Source organism: Danio rerio, chromosome 4 (genome assembly GCF_049306965.1).
Source record: "Danio rerio strain Tuebingen ecotype United States chromosome 4, GRCz12tu, whole genome shotgun sequence".
Lineage (NCBI taxonomy): Eukaryota > Metazoa > Chordata > Actinopteri > Cypriniformes > Danionidae > Danio > Danio rerio.
The window spans coordinates 9,870,286-9,885,469 of NC_133179.1; the positions used below are offsets into that span (position 1 = coordinate 9,870,286).

At 34.3% G+C, this 15,184-nt stretch overlaps 1 protein-coding gene across 2 annotated transcripts in view; it reads left to right on the forward strand.

Moving 5' to 3' along the window:
* srgap1b (SLIT-ROBO Rho GTPase activating protein 1b) overlaps window positions 1-15,184 on the forward strand; it is a 59,760-nt gene that overhangs the window by 30,363 nt on the left and 14,213 nt on the right. For both annotated transcript variants that reach the window (NM_001030095.1, XM_005164583.6), the window contains exons 5-9: window positions 1,906-2,085; window positions 7,006-7,134; window positions 11,515-11,736; window positions 13,554-13,655; window positions 14,842-15,039. In NM_001030095.1, coding sequence (NP_001025266.1) covers window positions 1,906-2,085; window positions 7,006-7,134; window positions 11,515-11,736; window positions 13,554-13,655; window positions 14,842-15,039 — 831 coding nt within the window. The remainder of the gene's footprint in view (window positions 1-1,905; window positions 2,086-7,005; window positions 7,135-11,514; window positions 11,737-13,553; window positions 13,656-14,841; window positions 15,040-15,184) is intronic.

The window sequence follows — 15,184 nt, forward strand, 5'->3', positions numbered from 1 at the left end:
ACTGCAGCCTTCATGTAAGCAGTTCTGTGTCCTTGTTGAGAAGGATTTACATCAGAGTTTGAGAGCCGAACACAGAGAATGTTGCATGATTTAGCATGTAGCAAGAAGGGTTTTTTTCTTTTGACAGCTGGAGCTTTCTCTCCAAATATCATGTTTAATGCTGGCTCACTTTACACATCAAATATTAACAGCAATGGTTTGTCCCTCATTTGTGAAATGTCATCAGAAAGACTAGCTATGCTAACATTAGCATGATGGTTAAAAAACGTTAATGTTAAATGCATTACATGTTTGTTCAAGTCATGACAAAATGACTGTATTTATGAGTTTAAAGAATGTAAATATATACCACACCGTATATCTGTTATATCATCACCTTGGAATTAAAAGTTTCTCTGAATGATTTTGAGATTGAGCTTTAAAGTTTTTGCATTTCATACAGGAAACCATATGTGTGTAACTGTTCTCTTTCATACATTAACATGACAGAGACCCTGATCACTCTTAAATTTCCAAATTGGGGTAAAAACAACTGGGCAAATGCAGATAGAAGCTTCTAATTCTGCTTGGAATTGTGCCTGGCAGATCATTAATCGAAGCATTGCTTTTCAAGAAATTCAATCAACCTGCCTATTAAATAAATAAAATAAAAATTGGTGTTAAAATTACATTTAAAAAATGGTGTTCATTTTTGCTTTATATAAAATTTATTTAATGTTTTAGGATGAATATTTTTTTCTTGTCTCTAAATATTTTGTCCAGTGCAGCTGTTAATATTATGTTACTAATATGGTAATTTTTATTGAATTATATGCTTCATATGAATTACTCAATTCTATTTGTTGAATTACATGCCTCATGAGTTAAATTAAGTGTTAAATTAAGGCTTGATATCAAATTTAAAGACTTTAAAAGAAAACTGACAATGAGCAAAGGAGTTTAATAATCCTGAAAAATGCTTCGCTACCTATATATATATATAAACACACAAATAAAAATATTTCACATTTAATATATGACATGTCTTTTTATAATTCTTTTTCAACAATCTAAAATGTAACATTTCATCTCAATGTCAGAAAATGCTTAGAAATCATTTACACATCTTTTCAGTTTCAATCATGTGTGGTGCGGCATTATTGAGTGGACTCTGATTTTGTGTTTCTTTCTGGTCTTTCCCACTGTCAACTGATCCTGATTGGTCCTCGTGCGTGCATTCGAAATGCCGATTGGCTCACAGAAAGAACCTTTTAGACACAAGCAATTTTTTTAGTGTTTCTTAAAAAAATTAAAACTGCTTTTATTCTAGCCGAAATAAAACAAATAAGACTTTCTCCAAAAGAAAAAATATTATCAGACATGATGTGAAAGTTTCCTTGCCCTGTTAAACATCATTTGGGAAATATTTAAAAAAGAGAAAAACAGTTAAAGGGGGGCTAATAATTCTGACTTCAACTGTATGTTCAAATATATATGCTATGTTCACATATGGCCATGTGTCAGATTTCATATGGAAATTGTAATTCCAAGCCATTAACAATAAATCCATTCAAGCTACATCTAATAATCGCACATTATGATAGAACAAATAGTGATTCCATTTACAGCACCTTAATAAATTGACTTTGTTGGCTCTGCCTAAAGCAGCGTTTCCCCAAGTAATACATTTTTTGTTTTTGTTTTAAATTCATGAGCACTCAATTGGGTACACATCATGGTGTTGTTGTTGCAGTTTTTGTATCATTGGATCATTATTTGTATCATTATTCGAATTTAACAAAAATGACCAAAAAAATGCAGACACACAGGCATGATAAACATTTATGAAAAAATCTGTTCAATTGGAAGGCGTTTGGGCTCTAGCATTGCGAGTAATATTGTTTTGTGGCTGCTCTGCCCCTGCAGGTGATGAAGACGTATCACATGTATCACACCGAGACTCTGAGTGCCGAGAATAAGCTAAAAGAGGCGGAGAGGCAGGGTGAGCGACAGGGCCGAGGCGGAGAGGCCGTCTTCAGTCTGCGCACCGAAGACCGCCACCAACGGCGCAACGCGGCCCGCAAGATCCAGAAGATGAAGGAGAAGGTGAGCTCCCGATCTTTTTGTGTGTGCTTTATTCTGTTTTATCTTTATTTTTGGTAACGTTTGTGTTCTTTCTAGTAGTGTAACAGCATGTAAAATTACAGTTCAGTTATTAAACTAGTTTTGTATGTATTTAGTAAAGCATGGGACGACTTAAAACAAAATAAATCTTATTTTATTTGCATGATTTTTATTGAACAGTTGTTTACTAAACACTTTTTTCTCTGTCTTTAAATTTAATGATAAAAAAAATCCAAATCTAGATGATGTTTTAAAATGTATAGGAAGCCCTACTACTTGCTCAATATTATAATATTAAAGGCTTTAATTAACAACAGGTCCCGACCTGTTAAAATCACTTCATATTTATTATTATGATGCTATAATAATACTTTTAATACTACTACTTTTACTACTAATAATAATAAACAATAAAAAAAGCACTTCAAACATGTAGATAAGGCAGTTTCTTTAATATTAAAGGAACGGTTTACCCAAAAATTGTAATTCTGTCATCATTTGAGCGCAAAAAAAAAAGATATGTTTTTTGGCACCCATTGACATCCGTCGTTTTTCCCCCCTACTATTTATCTCAATAGCTTTCATGTAACAACATTCTGCAAAATACCTTCTCTTGTGTTCAACAGAAGTTCATTTTGAGGTGAACTATGCCCTTTTAAGATCTATATCTAATTACATATAGTTTGTTTTTCCAGTTCAATCTTGAAATGCAATTATATAGGTAGTGGCTTTCATTACTCGTTTATTTTGACTATTTAATTTTAAACCTCCATTAAGTGATGAACACATCAGTGATACTATATTTCGAGATGAGTGGTGTGCTATGCAACGTCTGGTGAAGCTTTATTTGCATGTTTTTTGTTGAACAGTTGTTTACTAAACACTTTTTTCTCTGTCTTTAAATTTAATGATAAAAAAATGCAAATCTAGATGATGTTTTAAAATGTATAGGAAGCGCTATTACTTACACAATATTATAATATTATAGGCTTTAATTAACAACAGGTCCCAACCTGTTAAAATCAATTCATATTTATTGTTATGATGTTATAATAATACTTTTAATACTACTGCTTTTACTACTAATAATAATAAACAAAAAAAAGCACTTCAAACATGTAGATAAGGCAGTTTCTTTAATATTAAAGGAACGGTTTACCCAAAAATTGTAATTCTGTCATCATTTGAGCACAAAAAAAAGATATGTTTTTTGGCACCCATTGACATTCGTCGTTTTTCCCCCCTATTATTTATCTCAATAGCTTTCATGTAACAACATTCTGCAAAATACCTTCTCTTGTGTTCAACAGAAGTTCATTTTGAGGTGAACTATGCCCTTTTAAGATCTATATCTAATTACATATAGTTTGTTTTTCCAATTCAATCTTGAAATGCAATTATATAGGTAGTGGCTTTCATTACTCGTCTATTATGACTATTTAATTTTAAACCTCCATTAAGGGATGAACACATCAGTGATACTATATTTCGAGATGAGTGGTGTGCTATGCAACATCTGGTGAAGCTTTATTTGCATGTTTTTTGTTGAACAGTTGTTTACTAAACACTTTTCGTTGTCTTTAGATTTAATGCTAAAAAATCCAAATCTAGATGATGTTTTAAAATGAATAGGAAGCGCTACTATCTGCACAATTTTATAATATTAAAGGCTTAAATTAACAACAGATCCCAAACTGTTACGTTCAATTAATATTTATTATTATGATGTTATATTAATACTTTTAATACTACTACTTTTACTATTAATAATAAGAAACATAAAAAAAAGCACTTCAAATATTTAGATATGCCAGTTTCTTTAATATTAAAGGAACGGTTTACCCAAAAATTGTAAGTCTGTCATCATTTGAGCGCAAAAGAAGATGTTTTTTGTCAGCCATTGACATCCGTCGTTTTTCACCTGACTATTGATGTCAATAGCTTTTGTGTTACAACATTCTGCAAAGTATCTTCTTTTGTGTTCAACTGAAGTTCATTTTGAGGTGCACTAAACCTTTTTAAGATGTATAACTAATAACATATAACATAATTTGTTCTCCCAATTCAGTCTTGAGATGCAGTAATTTCAGCAGTGGCTTTCATTACTCGTTTTCATGACTAATGTCTTTAAGTGATCATCAGTGACATTATATTTTAAGATGAGTCTGGTGAAGCTTTATTAATGCATCAACTGAAATGGCAAGACTAGAAGACTGACCTTGGGATTTAAGCATCGATATTGATCGAAACGAAGATGCATGAATTGAAATTCCTCACATGCAGTGGTTTGAAGAACACGTGAACCAAACCAAAAGATCCATGCCTTCTGATTTAAGAAAATAAAACCGTATTGTTACACCTATTGTAATGTACCTGTGTATTTTGCTGTTTGTGATGTGAGTGCATTATCCACTATGCAAATGAGATTCCTTGCATTTTAATGTGCCAGATGTGTTTCCAGAAATAGTGCAAAGTTCATTTGTCTTGATGAAACGCTGTGAACTGGAGATCTGGAGCAATCCGGCGGACATTACGAGGGAATTATTTCTGATTTATGCATAACCAGCTTGAAAATGAGGCCGATTTTGTTCCTCTGGTTAGCTTAGATGATTTAATGCTTGATTATTATGTTGGTCTTTTTTGTTTTTGTTTAATTTATCACTAAAATAATGTAATTTTATGTAGCTAAACTGAAAGATATTATAACACTCATCTATTGCTTCATATTTTAGAGGAACAGCATGTGCGATCAGAACATATTTATAGATTATCTCTAGGGAAGAAAAGCAAATATAAGCTGCAATTTTGCAGTCTGTTCTATAACCGGGCACAGTATGGTTTCTACACGAGTATAAACTTACCCAGGAGACTATAATGTCAGACTGTAAATGAGGCAGTCTATATATAAAGTAGTTTCTCGTCAGAGCATTCATTCTCCAGCATATATACCCCGGTGATGCACCATGTGTTTACACCATTTTGGCACTGCATTCATTTTTTCATCTTTCATAAGGAGGAGGAGAGGTTAAAGTAGGCAGTGGTTACACTATTGACCAGAATAGGCAGAAAGGAGATCTGATGGACAGAAACAACAGTGCTTTTTTTTCTATGAAGTAAATCGGGAGCATGAAATGCTTTATTATGCTCTATTCAGCAGAGATGCATTACATTGATTATAAAAATATGAGTTAATTATTTTATGACGTAACAACAGGCGTTATTTCAAATGATTTGTTCCTTAAACTTTCTATTTGTAATTCTTGTCAACATTTAAAGTGGATCAAAAAAGTTTTTCAAAATTGTCCCAAGACGATAGTTTAAAGACAACTTTTATGAAAGGTTTTGATATAGAGTTGAAGTCAGAATTATTAGCCCCCCTCAATTATTTGCCCCCCTGTTTATTTTTTTCCCCAATTTCTGTTTAACTTAGAGCAGATTTTTTTCAACACATTTCTAAATATAATAGTTTTAATAATTCATCTCTAATAACTGATTTTTTTTATCTTTGTCATGATGACAGTAAATAATATTTGACTAGATATTTTTCAACACACTTCTGTACAGCTTAAAGTGACATTTAAAGGCTTAACTAGGTTAATTAGGTTATCTAGGCAGGTTAGGGTATTTCGGCAAGTTATTGTATAACGATGGTTTGTTCTGTAGACTTTTAAAATTTTTATATCTAAATAAAATATATAGCTTAAAGGGGCTAATAATTTTGACCCTAAAATGGTGTTTAAAAAATTAAAAACTGCTTTTATTCTTGCCGAAATAAAACAAATAAAACTTTCTCCAGAAGAAAAAATAATATCAGACATACTGTGAAAATTTCCTTGCTCTATTAAACATCATTTGGGAAATATTAAAATAAAGAAAAAAGAAAATTCAAAGGGGGGCTAATAATTCTGACTTCAACTGTATGTGAATCAACCAATCAAAATCAAGCATTCTCATGCAGTAAAAATATATTTTGCAATATATTTAGTAAAATTGTGCAAATGTCCTAAAATATATTTGCATAAAATGACATTGCAAAATATTTTATCAAATATGTTTGTGCCAATTTTTTGTATATTTTGCAATGTATTTCTTAATATGTGTAGATAAATAAATGTTTTGACCATTTTAGAAAGTATATTTTACTCTCCATATATTTCAGTACAAAAAAATGACATACACATGTTAGCAATTTATTTGGACATCAACCAATTAACATACTTTAAATTATCTAATTTATATAAGATGTACATACAGTATATTCTTTTCAAGCAGTCTTTGTTTTTAATGGAAAAGCAAATTGGAATGGAAAAAACACATTCTGTGTGAATCAACCAATCAGAATCAAGCATTCAACAACCCCCATAGTATAATTCCCAATAAGTACTGTGCTTCTCAACCTTTACTTCATCAAAGAATTAGTATTGACAGTAAAACATTTGTTTCCGAGTACTGGGTTGCAGCTGGAAGGGCATCTACTGTGTAAAACATATGCGGTTCATTCCGCTATGGCGAGTTGGCGACCCTTGATTAATAAAGGAACTGAGCTGAAAGAAAAATGAATGAATGAATGAATGAATAAGACATTTATGGATCACCAAAGTCATCAATATTGACACTTTATCATGAATGTATCTGAATGCTCCCTACTTGATGTAATAATAATGTTTCTTTAAAAGATCAGTGGGTTTTACCAGCAGCTGAGAAACTTTAATTAAGGGAGAAATAACAATCACCAGACTTAAGCCAAGCCCGACACTCTGCTATTAGACACAAGTTGGTCGATAGTCTGTCAATAAAAGCATTTTATCTTCATGCCCTGATGGAGATATAGCACTTACTCAACACTCTGTCCTTCTCTTGCTATCCTTTAACCTCTATCTCACTCCCTTTTTTTTTTTTTAGCGCCAAGCCAAGTACTCGGAGAACAAACTGAAGGTTATGAAAGCACGGAACGAGTATCTGTTGACCCTGGAGGCCACGAACGCTTCTCTATTTAAATATTACATCCACGACCTGTCGCATCTGACTGACGTGAGTATCTGACTGTGAATCGACGGCAGGAAATTGCCGCTGCATGAAGGGCACGGTGTTGTGGGTTGCGTTATTTGCTTTTTCAGCAAGCACAGTAACGAATTATAGTCCTGATTAATAATCACTAATTAAGGCAGCCTCCATTGCCTTTAATTAGAGACAAATGCAGACAGGATGGGTTGGAGATTAAGCCTTTAATTACGAACACACATTAGCGCATTCTGAAACAGGACATGTTTGGAAAGCAGTAGTAGTGTGCTAGTTAGTGCTCACTGAGTAGTGTACACTGTCCTGAAGTTTTTTGATAGATCTATCTATCTATCTATCTATCTATCTATCTATCTATCTATCTATCTATCTATCTATCTATCTATCTATCTATCTATCTATCTATCTATCTATCTATCTATCTGTCTATCTATCTATCTATCTATCTATCTATCTATCTCTTTAAAGCATGATTGTCTTGAGGCCATTATAAAAGTGTCATGAACATTTTTCTGAGCACATTTTTCAGTGGAACGAAATGAATTTGTCATTAAAATGTATCATTTAAAAGTGTCAATACTCTGTCAAATCATTTTCTAACAGCGTTTTTAATATTTCATGATGTTTGATGACATTTTTATGCCAAATTCAATTTGTACCACTGTAGTGAAGGTCAAGAAAAAAATATTAATGACGAGGTTATAAAATTCATTTCAATTCAATTATAATGGCCTCATCATGTTTATGACAAAGTCATAATAAGTTATGCTGTCTTGGTAGTGTCATGACAAAGACAGGTTATGATATGTTTGGTAATCTAAATCAATGCTATCCTTGCGAATGACACAAAGACAGTTGTCGAAAGCATGCATAAAATCCTGATGTGTCATGTCATGATTATAAAGGTTTAATAATAGTATGAGCTTTTTAAAGTTCATATGAACACCTCCTTCAGGTAAAGTGTAAGCAAAGCAATTAGTTACTTAAGAAAATTGCATAAACCTATTGCCTTAAAAGTGACATGTTGACTACTAAGTACTGAGTAAACCCATCCTGACTAAAATAAATTCACTTTCTATTTTAATTTCATACATAATTCATATCATTTTAAGGCAACAGGTTTTCTGACTTATGTAAAGTCAACTTATCGATTAAAAGCAAGGGTTTACTCGTTTTAAGTAAACTCAAACTCTGTAAAATCAACTGGTTGCAGTAAACAACATAAACAGACAGACAGATACAATGATAAATAGAACAACAGAATGATAGAATGACAGACAGACAGACAGACATACACAAACAGACAGACAGAACGAGATGGAACAATAGATAAACAGACAGACAGACAGACAGACAGATAGATAGATAGATAGATAGATAGATAGATAGATAGATAGATAGATAGATAGATAGATAGATAGATAGATAGATAGATAGATAGATAGATAGATAGATAGATAGATAGATAGATAGATAGATAGATAGATAGATAGATAGATAGATAGATAGATAACAGAGACAGAACGATAGATAGAACAATAAATGGATGGACAGACAGACAAACACAAACAGACAGACAGAACGAGATAGAACAATAGATAACCAGACAGACAGACAGATAGATAGATAGACAGACAGACAGAACAATAGATAGAACGATAAATGGATGGACGGACAGACAGACAGATGGACGGATGGATGGATGCATGCCAATTTTTGTGATTTTCACTTTCATTCTTTCCACAACCCAAGAGCATATGAGTAACTTGCACACTCAGTCTGATGCCTGGTTGAGTCCAGTAGTTTCCTCAATGCTTCAGAAAGGTACTATTTCTCACACAGGTTGAGCTTCGGTTTGCTGTGTCTGTTGTTTTGCTCATTAGAGTTTTCTGCAGGCCGATGGTGGTCAGCAATATCTGGCCGATCGTAGCGCTGCGTCTCTCTGACCTTCACGGAGGTCAAACCTGCTCGCACCGAGATAAAGACAGCAGGAGAATATGTGAACGTGGGTGGCTAAAAGAGAGAGACTGTGTGGGGGCGGGAAGCGAGATATACATTAAAAGCCTGGATGAAAAACCCCTTCAAATTAACCCTGACAACACAAGCCGTGCTGGATAATTTCCAGATAAACGCTTTAAAGGGATAGTTCATTCAAAAATTATTCAAAACCTGTTTGAATTTCACAGATAGATGTTTTTCAAGATATTTTAAAGACTGTGACATCCATTGTAGGAAAAAATGCTAGTAAAATATACCAAATCTTCATTTTTGGTGTGAACTTTTCCTTTAAAACAATAGTTTGTCTATCATAAATGGTTTTAAGCAGCAGCACTACACTGTCCTCTATGAAAATCAATTGTGTGAAATGTAGTAGTGTTGATATTATAGAGTTATATTATGATAAATTAACACAATCAGAGTTCGAACCTGATTTGATCCGGATCCAGCACCTCTTAAATCGCCCCGCCCCGCTCTTCACTTTCTTCCGCAACTCCACAACCATCTTCACTTTCATCTGCAACACCCATAATATAATAATTCATGCCCAATAATCATAATAAAATTAGTATAATTCAGCCTCAACAGAGCGAGGTCACGTGACTCCACACACAATAGGGAAAGTAATTGAAAAAATGTATCTGGAAAAATTAGATGTTGATTTCGATTACTTTTCAATCAATCGCCCAGCCCTATTTAAAAGTGTTAATTTATAAAAAGTCTTCATCTTCCAGTCGTCAATGGAAAAAACTGGATTCAACAACTGAGTAAATTTAAATTTTGGATCCTTATCGAACTGAAACCCTAGGTTTCTAACAACAGGTTTTTGATGAGTTGATGGATGGATGGATGGATAATTGGATGGATGGATGGATGGATGGATGGATGGATGGATGGATGGATGGATGGTTGGATGGAACGATGGTTGGATGGAACGATAGATGGATGGAACGATAGATGGATGGATAGATAGGTAGATGGATAGATAGTTTACTTGTATTGATCTCTATGTATTATTGTCATTCTCTATTGTCATTAATAGAGAAGTAGTATTCTCTATTGTCATTCTCTATTCATCTTCTGTCTTTCAATCGTTCTGTAATTGTGTCTATCATTGTATCTGTTGCCCTGTGTATTGTTTTATCTGTCATTTAATTGTTCTAATATCCAAATCCAATGAATTATGTCACCAAAATCTAATAATTTCAGTGGGCAATTGACGACAGCCTTAACCTTGATTAGACATCTCATATGGAGGTCAAGGTCATTTTTATCATTATTTTTAGTAGGGACATAAATCTGAGTGTTGTCAGCATAAAAATAAAAAAGCCACCCATTATTTATGAAAAATAGATCCTGGAGGTAAAATATATAAAGAAAAGAAAATAGGTCCAAGGATAGACCCTTGCGGAGCTCCATATAACGGGTCTGGAGGATGAAGAGTCTGACCATCATTAACACAAAAGGTTCTGTTTGACAAATAACATTTAAACCATTTAAGAGCAGAACCCTGAATGCCCACCAATATCTCAAGAAGGGAAATAGGGATCTCATGGTCTACAGGAGGGATCACCAGTCTCATTTCTGGAGGTCGTGTGCCCTGCCGGGTTTAGGGACCTCCAGGAACAAGTTTGGTGATCCCTGGTCTATTGTGTCAAAAGCTTGAAAGAAGGTCAAGAAGCATAAGGATCACAGAGTGCTCTGAGTCCCTAAATAACAAAAAGTCATTCATCAGTCGTAGCAGTGCACACTCAGTACTATAATATGCCTTAAACCTAATTGAAAAACTGATTGCATTAACTCAACAATCACATGTTCTGAACTGCTGAAACTATATATTTTGTAGCACAATGTGTTTGTATGAACAGTTGAAATCAGAATTACTAGCCCCCCTGAATTATTAGCCCCCATGTTTGTTTTTTTCCAATTTCTGTTTAACAAAGAGCACACTTCCAATCATAATAGTTTTAATAATTCATCTCTATTAACTGATTTATTTTATCTTTGCCATGATGACAGTAAATAATATTTACAGCTTAAAGTGACATTTAAAGGCTTAACTAGGTTAATTAGGTTATCTAGGCAGATTAGGGTAATTAGGTCAGTTATTGTATAACAGTGTTTTGTTCTGTAGACTATCAAAAAAAATTGCCTAAAGAGGCTAATAATTTGGTCCTTAAATGGTTTTAAAAAATTAAAAACTGCTTCCATTCTAGCCGAAATAAAACAATTAAGACTTTCTCCAGCAGAAAAAAAAAAATATTATCAGACATACTGTGAAAATTTCCTTGCTGTGTTAAACATCATTTGGGAAATATAAAAATAAAATAAATAAAAAAACCAAAGGGGGGCTAATAATTCTGATTGCAACTGCATGTGTACGTGTGTTAACAGTGTTGTGATCTCGGCTATCATGCGGGCTTGAGTCGGGCATTGCGGACCTACCTATCAGCCGAGTACAGTTTGGAAACATCTCGACATGAGGGCCTGGATATTTTGGAGGGGGCCGTGGAAGGGCTGGACCCCGGTAATGACCGGCAGCGATTTATGGAGACTCACCCAACATCCTTCACTCCTCCTACACGCTTTACCTTTCAGCCACACATGGGAGACCAGGTCAGACGCCACCTAGTGTCCAAAGCACATATATACATGCATTCATTAAAAGCACTATTATTTCTGTGGAGAAAATGATTATGTTTGGGCATCTTCATCGTTTGTTTGCCAAGTGAAAAAATGTACTGATGAATTCTTCTACATTTGTATTTATTAAGTACCAAAAAGGTGTTTTCAGACATGTTTATGTTCATCTTTAGATGACACAAAACAAGTTAGCTCAGTTTTCATCACCCTGTGTTAATATATATTTTGAAGTATCACATGAGAGGGAAGTAATGGAAAATTTAGAATAAAAAATCCTTTATTTGCATATGTTTTAGCCATCGCTTGGACATAAAAAAAAGATTTAATTGGAGTAATAGGAGATGGCATTTACTGAATAAACTCCGGCAAATTGAGATTGACATCCACATGACTAATCAACTGTCCCCATTAAGCTTGCCTTGTTATAACTTTAAGTTGCAGTGTTGGGGAAAGTTATTTTTGAAAGTAATGCATTACAATATAGAGTTACTCCCCCAAAGAAGTAACTAGTTGTGTTACTTAGTTACTTTTTATGGTAAGTAATGCGTTCCTTTTGCGTTCCTTTTTCTGACCTGGCTGAAGCTTGATCTGTTTTAGAACTTGCAGGGTTTTTTTCCCCTCTTGTTTAAATAGAGAAGCTCTGCTATCAACAACACTGTGTAACCTTTATTTACCTCCACAAAATACATTAATTACATAAAATTACATACAAAAAGTAATGTAGGATAACGTTTAAAGCAATGCGTTTACGACTTTTGTACTTTTTTTTCACATTAGAGAAGTAAAATCACAGTCCGTTCAAAAAAACATCCTTTCCTTTTCCTCTAAAATAGTGAGAATATTTGTGAATAGCGAGAATATTTGCATTGCAAAAAAAAACTAAATGATGCTTACAGTATGTGAGGTTTTAGTCATTTTAGTATCTGTGGATGGGACAGTAAAGTAACCCCTCCTACCAGGTTACAGGTTTTCGGCTTTCTTCAAAATATCTTCTTCTGCATTCAATGGGTGAAAGATAAAGGTTTAAAATCACTTAAGGGGTGAGCTATCTCGTTTAGACTTCATTCTTAAGATTATAAAATATTACTTATTTTACCCAACGCTGATTGAAAATTGCTTAAAAGGCCAAGACTAAAACAAGCTGAATGATTTGCTTGTTGCTGACCGGTTTGTGTATTTATGCATATTTATATTTCAGATATCAAAGCATCTAGTGTGACTGGGCAAGACAGTAAATGAAAGGGTAGTTCACCCAAAATGAAAATTGTTATCATTTACTCTCCCTTTATTTGCTTCAAACCTTTGAGTTTCTTTATTCTGTTGAAGACATTTTGAAGAATGCTGAAAACCTGTAACCATTGACTTTCATAGTAGTATTTGTTTTCCTACCATGAATGTCAGTGTTACAGGTTTTTAGCATTCTTATAATATCTTCCTCTGTGTTTAACGGAAGAAAGGAGCTTAAAGTTTAAAACCACTTAAGGGAGACTAAATAATGAGTAAATTTAAATTTTTTGCCGCACTATTCCTTTAAGATTTATTTCTTAAGATTGTAATGTATTACTTTTATATCCAACACTGCTTAAAAAAATTCCTAAACGCCTGAAACTGGAAATAAGTTTTGTTTTTAAAACTATTGTGTTATGCTTGATGAATTGACTGTATTCACTTATTTTAGTCAAATAAAAAGGAAGAAAAGAAGGATTTACAACTAAAACGAGCTGAAATGATTTGTTTGTTGCAGACCGGTTTGCGCGTATTGTTTGTATTTATGCATGTTTACATTTCAGGTGAGTCAAATCACAGCACTGCCGCAGGTGCAGGCCGAACTGCTCCTCCGATTCCAGCAGCTGCAGTCGCGCCTCTCCACACTCAAGATCGAAAATGAGGAGGTGAGACACACACACACACACACACACACACATCTTAAATGAACACCTCTCCAGCTGCTGTTCCCCTACTGAGCATAAAGGATGAGATGACAGGCACACACACCTCCTCCATTTCTCCTTTTCCTTCCCTGTTAGTCATCAGGTATTATATATATACAGTTAAAGTCAGAATTATTCGCCCTCCTGAATTATAAGCCCCCCCTGTATATTTTTGTCCCCAATTTCTGTTTAACGGAAACAACACATTTCTAAGCCTAATAGTTATAATAACTCATCTCTAATAACTGATTTATATTTGCCATGATGACAGTAACTAATATTTGACTAGCTATTTTTCAAGATACTAAATATTCAGCTTTAAGTGACATTAAAAGGCTCAACTAGGTTAATTAGGTTAACTAGTTAGGGTATATTTCAATATTTCAGAAAAAAAAATCGTTTGCATCCAACCAACCTAGCTAACAGTAAAATAGCTTGTTGTAACTTCTTGTTTTTCAAACAATCACACACACACACACACACACACACACACACACACTGTAATCAGGATTTGGCTTCTATCCATGTAAAGAAGCGAGGACGGAAGAATAAGCGTACGGCGCTCTGTCTCTCCAGTGTAAGCAGACTGCAGTAATACAGCGTTCATCAGCACTTCTGCTCTGTCCTTCACATGCTGAGAGCTGCAGGAAACAGCTGGTCTGCCAACAAGCAGCGATTTAAAAACAACCACACACTCCAGCAGAGGCAGAGACGATGGAAACAATATGTATGATCGTGGCTGAGGAGTGTGCTGGTATGCATATACAGTCAACGTCAAAAGTGTGATTTTCCCAAATGATGTTTAACAAGGAATTTTTTACAGTATTTCCGATAATATTTTTTCTTCTAGAGAAAGTCTTATTTGTTTTATTTTGGCTAGAATAAAAGCCACTAAAACCAAGGTCAATATTATTAGCTCTCTTAAGCAATATTTTTCGCAGTTGTCTACAGATCAAGCCACTGTTATACAATAACTTGACTAATTACCCTAATTTGCCTAGTTAAGCCTTTAAATTGCACTTTAAATACTAGTGTCTTGACTAAAATCTAGTAAGGAGGATAATATGTACTGTCATCATGGCAAAGATAGAAGAATATAAGGGGAAAATATATAGGGGGGGCTAATAATTCTGTGTTTTCTGTGCAGGTGAAAAAGACATCAGAGGCCACACTCAGCACCATCCAGGACATGGTGAACATGGAGGACTACGACGTTTCTGAGAGTTTCCAGCACAGTCGCTCCACTGAGTCGGTCAAATCCAGCGTATCAGACACTTACCTCAGCAAACCCAGCCTGGCCAAGAGACGCGCCAACCAGCAGGAAACAGAGCTCTTCTACTTCACCGTAAATAAACACGCACTCCTTCAAAAATATAGTGGCTTTCACTCCTATATCAGACAAGAAAGAGCTTGATGATGTAGTATTGACCTGCAAATTCTCAAGATTACGTCTGTCTGATGGATTGGGCGTGGCTAACTTAACCAACAAA